The following is a 6,052-nucleotide window of genomic DNA, read 5'->3' on the forward strand; positions in this document are numbered from 1 at the left end:
GCAAGAATTTGATTTCTGGAGCAGAATGGTTATCATTCACACTCTAAGAACCTGAAAGCAAGACTAGTTCTACAATGAGCTAACAGAGATAAGGATAGGACCATCAAATGAGTCCTCTGATTTGTTATGGTCTTAGGATGCTCATTGCTTCAGTCATTCTAGTACCGCCTTCGACGAGAAACATCGAAGACGATGACCGATGACTGCCCAATAGACTAATAATTTACGCACATGAACAGAGACGAGAAAGCAATTAAGGTAACAAGAGCGAAGATGCGAGATCAGCTCACAACAGTATATGTGCTCCGCCATCGTATTTCAGTTCTTAGAAATTCCTCTCGGAGCCGGTCGCACACAAAATGGATATCACTCTACTTACGCTTAATCTTAAACTCCAGGGCTAGGAAGCGCAACCTAAAAATAATTTTCCCAGCTAAACATGAATTAGCTTATACAGAAAAGAAAAAGTATTCGACTAAGCAGATGTACTTTCCATAACTTCGTATCAAAATTTCACCTTCAGTTAACCAACCATAAACCTATATCCATCCTTTCTTCTTTCAGAATGAGCATGAAACCCTGAAGCCAAAAATGAGTTCAATCATGCAGCTTGATTCATTGAATGGTCACTGGGGTTGGCCTTCAAGAAAGCTGTGATGAACAACAGAAGAACGGTGAGACGGTCAATTCATCACCAGCATGCCCAAAACTTTCCAAGATCAGGGGCGGTCAGGCTAAATGTCCACAAGTATAGCTTCCGATCAATACTCATGTTTTCCTGCTAACCCTCCTCTTTTTTGACAAGCCCTTCAGCCTTTGATCTCGTTTTCTCTTCTTTGCTTGCTTCTGGAATGATTGCCCCACTAAAGATGGCTGTTCTTTCAGAGCAAAGCTCTTTGCAACATGGCCCAGGTGAAGTTTCTTCACCATAAAAATTCTCTTGAGCTCCCCACGATGGGCTGCAAATGCACGGACCCAAGAGCAATACGCACTCTTGGCAAGCGAATGTATTCTTGCCTGAGGAAGAGATTACAACACTTAACAGCATGTAAAAACGAGACGCCAATCAGCCCAACAAAAGAAAATGACAACACACGACAAAACCAGATGTTGCAAAGGGTTTAGAGATTATCTAACTTGATCAGAAAAGACTAGCAAAGAAAAGAGTCTAGATATAATAAAGCCATCCCTCTCACCCATTGTGGGTTATGATACAATCAACTATTGCAGCTGAGTGAGACCAAGGGCACCCTGTTTTTAGCCCCATTCACAGGAGTGGCATTCTTATACTTGTCGCAATAAATTGAATAATGCTACATGTCCATAATTTCCAATAACATTAGAGAAATGAGCCGCAAAATCCTTCTCAATATGCTATTTTCCTTCAGGTTAACTTTTGATTTATACCTACTCGGTAGTGTTCAGTTAACCATAAGGAATGTCAGTAGTCTCAAAAGTTTAGGAAGCGCTTACACAGGCCACAACAAGCTAGAAAAATACTGCAGGTACTGCACATCTAGCCTCGATCATCTTCCAGTTTCTATTTTCTAATCTATACAAACCAAAAGCCATTGCGGAGCATGTCCTAGACACTTTGGCAAAAGAGTAAAAGGAAAGAAACGAAAGCACAAGAATCTTAACAGTCAAATCATATAAGTGCGGAAGACAAGTACCTCGGCCGAAATAAAGAGCTCGAGTCCCTTTTGCAGAGCTAGCACCCAAGGATGTAAATCCAAGGAAACAAAATTCTTGGCATGGAGCTTCTGGCCGTACAGTGGGAAACTATCCAACACCTTCAAGATGGGATATTCTGCCAAACCTACACCGTGCTTCTCCAAGTCCTGTAGATAATCCATTTCGGCCGGTTGCAAGAACAAGAGAGCTTCGCCTCTTTCATCTAAACGGGCAGTTCTGCCAACCCTGCCAAATCATTTTCAAGATGGCATCATACCCACTAAAAGATTTCCAAACATTTTTGCTTTACTTTTATCATCAAGATTTTCTATCCACTGAAACTTGTCCCTCATGAACTAGGTTCACCACTAACGTACTAAAAGGTCCAGCCTGTACATGAAATCAGGTACTAGTCTCGGCCAATCGCCACATGTTTTATGGCCGATTAATTTGCCCCAAAACCACGCATCAAGTTCAGGAATCGCCCATTTTTTTATGCAAATGGGTATTTCACCCAAAATAATGACGGGCTATGTGCAGGGCTCAAAGCAGAATGTGTCATAATCTAGGCAGGCAATAGATAATATTAAAGTTCAAAGCCAAATATGCAGCAATTGGTACAGACATTATAAAACTTAAAAAAGTACTTTGGGGTCTGACAAAAGGCAGAGAGATACCTATGCACATATTCAGTAGCCTCTCCAGGAGAATCGTACTGTATTATACATTTGACTTTTGGGATATCTAAGCCTCTAGCAGCTACATCTGTAGACAGAAGGAGAGCCGATTTCTCTGTCTTAAAGGACTGAAATGTCATTCTTCTATCCTCCTGTTTCATATTGCCATGTAAACGAAATGCTTTGCACCTCAAGAACTTGCTCTTGACTTCGGTTTCTTGTGAACGCGGAGACCACAGAAATTCACTGATCAATGTGTAATGGAAGTCTACCGCATCACATGTTGAAAAGAATACCACAATCTGCGAGATGAGCAAAAGAATGCAAGCTTGTTACCTTTTCGTTTTATCCATAGGTAATACATTCCTAACATAAGCAGCATAACTTAGAACAATATTCAAGAATAGTAGACGTCTTATGTCGGGAATTTCAGGACACATGAGCAGAAAAAGAAAGTACCAGCAGGGAAAAACAAAAAGAGCAAATGCCTTGTCAATAATCATTATAGTTGTTGAATATTAGAATACCCAAATTCTTTCTTATTACAATGTTAGAAATCAACGGAAGATTGTCCATTGACTACCATTAACAGAAGAGGTATCCTTTTAATAGCAGGGGCATCCATCTTGCACCAAACAATTCACAAAGCTGTTACACCTGACACAACTAGAGTACTTGACCAATACCAAAGTGCATATTAGGTATCCAGCAACTTGAATAACAGGCACTGATTAAAATTTCATACAACCAAAGGCACAGAGAGCATAGAAAAGTACCTTATGTGAGGCTTCTCTCTCAAAAAGGTGCTTCAAAATGGACAGAAGTACTGCAAGCCGGGAACCACAAGGTACTGTGCACAGACAGTCAGTCAGGACTCCCACGATAATATACAATTTGGTGGGTTTCGACTAAGAATTTACCGACATATACCTTTCACATATCTCTGAACTAATTGCGACGGAAGATTATAGTTGCTTGCCAGTGACGTTTCTCTTTTACCAGGAAATTCCAATTCCTCATTGATGTCAGATCCTGAAGATTTTACTTTTTGAGGTGATGGTTCTAGTTGCAGCTTCTTGTCATCGAGACCAATTAGAACAGGATCTTGTAAGCTAATATTAGCAAGATGATTTACTTTCTCATTTAAGGTGGCAGACAGTAATAAGTTCTGCCTCTGAAATCCAGCATCCCTCGAAGCTCCAGGTTTCTCGCCAATAGAACCATTTTGCCTTGACCCCAGTATGTTTAATATATCCTCTATTTCTTTCCCAAATCCCAGCTCCAAAATGCTGTTAACAGTCAGAGGAGTAGTTATTTTGATCAAATAGGAGGTTATGATGGAGTATTACGATATTATAATCACAGCGATCCTCATTAAAGGATTTCATACAAACCTATCTGCTTCATCAAAAACTATCCATTGCAAATTCATGCGAACAAATGATGATGTGTTCTTCAAGTGATCGAGAAGGCGTCCAGGCGTCGCCACAAGAATGGATATCCCTGAATATGTATAACATTGCTCATGTTAACATCCTGCGTGACAAGGACGAAAATAAAAAAAGTTACAACGTAAAAGTAAAAATCATCGTTCTATCATCTGACCCAACCTTCAAATTCAGCTTGGTAAAGAATGAGTGCCCAATTGAAATACAAGGTATTAGCAATCCAAAATCACCTAATCTAAGTTATCCCATGGAGAGGGAGTTCTCCAGTTTTAACTGGAGGCAGTGATCAGAAGTCAACAAAACAAAGCTGTTGCCACGTCATTCCCAAGCAATTTGAAACTTCTGAGTAGATCTAAAAAGAGAATGAGCGTCTTTAAAAATATTCCAAGCAACAACTAAAATTGCCTGGACAACGTCCTCTTCAACTGCAACACCATTCTGCTAGTGGAAGCAATAATCATGGTAGTAACTGCTTCTCTAAAGAATGCTGGCTATTATTCTTTCACCAAACATATTTCACCCTAAAGCTTCCAACTTCAGATGCTGCCACAATTTTCTATTTTTAACTCTAATTTGTCGAACCATTTAGCAGGTCCAGATAAATAATCGAAGAACAACGACGCAACTGTACTCTCAGAGGTCATCAAAACAGCAACGGGTATAAGCAAAACTTCTCACCTTTCCGCAACCTCGCTTTCTCCTTCGACCTGTTTTCACCGCCCATAATATAACCAGGGACAATCCAATGGAACCGGTGCAACAGCTTCTGCAGGATTTCATACACCTGCAAACATAACTCGCGCGTCGGTACAAGTACCAACGCTGTAACCGGGATATCAATACAATCCATGTACCAACTACATTACTGCCTAAAAATGCCCTAAGTCTGGATTGGCACCAATTCACAACTCTTCTCTGCTCTATAGTCAATGACAGTGTCCACGCAGCACGCATATCAACATACTTCACGACCTCAAAGTTCCATAATTCGTACAACAAACTCCACCAAAAGGACAATTTCAAAAGTCTCTAGCTAAATCCAGACTTAAAACATTGGCAGTGAATCGTCGCTTCTCAAGCATGCCCAATCGGAAATACAAAACTTAGAACATTTAACGAGACAAAAAGCGCACCGAAAGTCCCATCGGACCGTTCGATCCGAGGATCACGTTTCTGCAAGTGATGAACGATCGGCGCCAAGTACACGATCGTCTTCCCGGTCCCCGTGGCCGCGCTGACCAGCCTAGAAAAAATCCCTTCACCAAGTCAGAACACTTAAACCATAGCTCCAACACACATACATGCACATGCATATGCCAACGTATACACCAAGAGACGTAATACGAATCACAGGCGGAAAAGGCGTAAACGCTACGACACGGGAAGAGAAGCATACACATGTCGCCCGGAGAGGACAACGGGAATCGTCCGGGCCTGCACGCGAGTCGGCACCTCGAATCCCAGCCGCTCTGCGGAAACACAAAACCACGACAGAGAACCTCAACACCGTTAGGAACAACACGCGAATCGCGGTCGCCGGAGGAACATCGGCGGCGGGGGCGGCGGCCGGCCGGCCGGCCGGCCGGCGAGAGCAACGGGAAAAGGGGAGCGACCTTTGAGCTGGTCGCACAGCGCGGAGTGGAGGCCGAGGCTGGCGAAGGAGCAGTCCGCGAAGATCTCGTCCCTGTCCCCCTTCCTGGAGCTGGAGCTCGACTTCCGCGGCTCCATCGCCAGCTTCTTCGCTGCTGCTGCTGCTGCTGCTGCTGCTTCCTAGGGTTTTTCTTGCCGAGGCTTTGGCCGCCAACGCCGCCGAGACGAGCTATGGAGGAGCCGCGAGAAAGAGAGAGAGAGAGGGGACGACTTCTTCCGAAACGACGTCGTCTGAAGGGCGGGCCCCGACGCCGTCGTTTTGGGCTGCAGGCCCAAGAAAAAGAGTATTCGGGGAGCATCGCGACTCGTCGTGTCATCTGTCGACGACTCGTCGTGTCATCTATCGATACGATGTTCTGACTAGAACTTGCGATTCGCCATCCTCGTGTATAGCGTGGCCAACGTTCAAAATAGCAGGGGAAGCGGGGGCGGGTGGATATGGCTGGACAGCAAACTGCCATCGATGACAGTATCCTGCGTCGGCGGATGATATCCGGCCAACATAATTTTCTTTCTTTCTTCTGCTAAAGTATCATTATCTCTAATAATCATGGCAGGCAAGTAAACATCCCCCTTCTATCGAATGCTTTACAATTTACATCC

The 6,052-nt window shown here is 43.4% G+C and overlaps 1 protein-coding gene across 1 annotated transcript; it reads right to left on the reverse strand.

Moving 5' to 3' along the window:
* Window positions 1–253: 253 nt before the first annotated feature.
* LOC115688673 (DEAD-box ATP-dependent RNA helicase 17) lies at window positions 254–5,617 on the reverse strand. The gene is made up of 10 exons (XM_030614565.2): window positions 5,413–5,617; window positions 5,196–5,268; window positions 4,933–5,042; window positions 4,478–4,621; window positions 3,746–3,854; window positions 3,282–3,640; window positions 3,128–3,201; window positions 2,352–2,653; window positions 1,674–1,920; window positions 254–1,017 (listed from the first exon to the last, which is right to left on the reverse strand). The coding sequence occupies exons 1-10, from the start codon at window positions 5,525–5,527 to the stop codon at window positions 769–771; spliced, it is 1,782 nt and encodes a 593-aa protein (XP_030470425.1). The 5' UTR covers window positions 5,528–5,617; the 3' UTR covers window positions 254–768.
* Between the last annotated feature and the right edge of the window lie 435 nt (window positions 5,618–6,052).

The sequence above is a fragment of the Syzygium oleosum genome, unplaced genomic scaffold, assembly GCF_021117445.2.
Source record: "Syzygium oleosum isolate NSW1041296 unplaced genomic scaffold, Sole_v2.1 Sole_v2.04, whole genome shotgun sequence".
NCBI lineage: Eukaryota > Viridiplantae > Streptophyta > Magnoliopsida > Myrtales > Myrtaceae > Syzygium > Syzygium oleosum.

Excerpts from the sequence above, each read along its gene's own strand:
- LOC115688673 (XM_030614565.2), bottom strand. The coding sequence starts at position 5,527 with ATGGAGCCGCGGAAGTCGAGCTCCAGCTCCAGGAAGGGGGACAGGGAC. Across the intron at positions 5,269-5,412 it reads GCTGTGCGACCAGCTCAAAG|AGCGGCTGGGATTCGAGGTG; the intron begins GTCGCTCCCCTT and ends GTGTTTCCGCAG. Across the intron at positions 1,921-2,351 it reads GCTACTGAATATGTGCATAG|GGTTGGCAGAACTGCCCGTT; the intron begins GTATCTCTCTGC and ends ATGATTTGGCAG.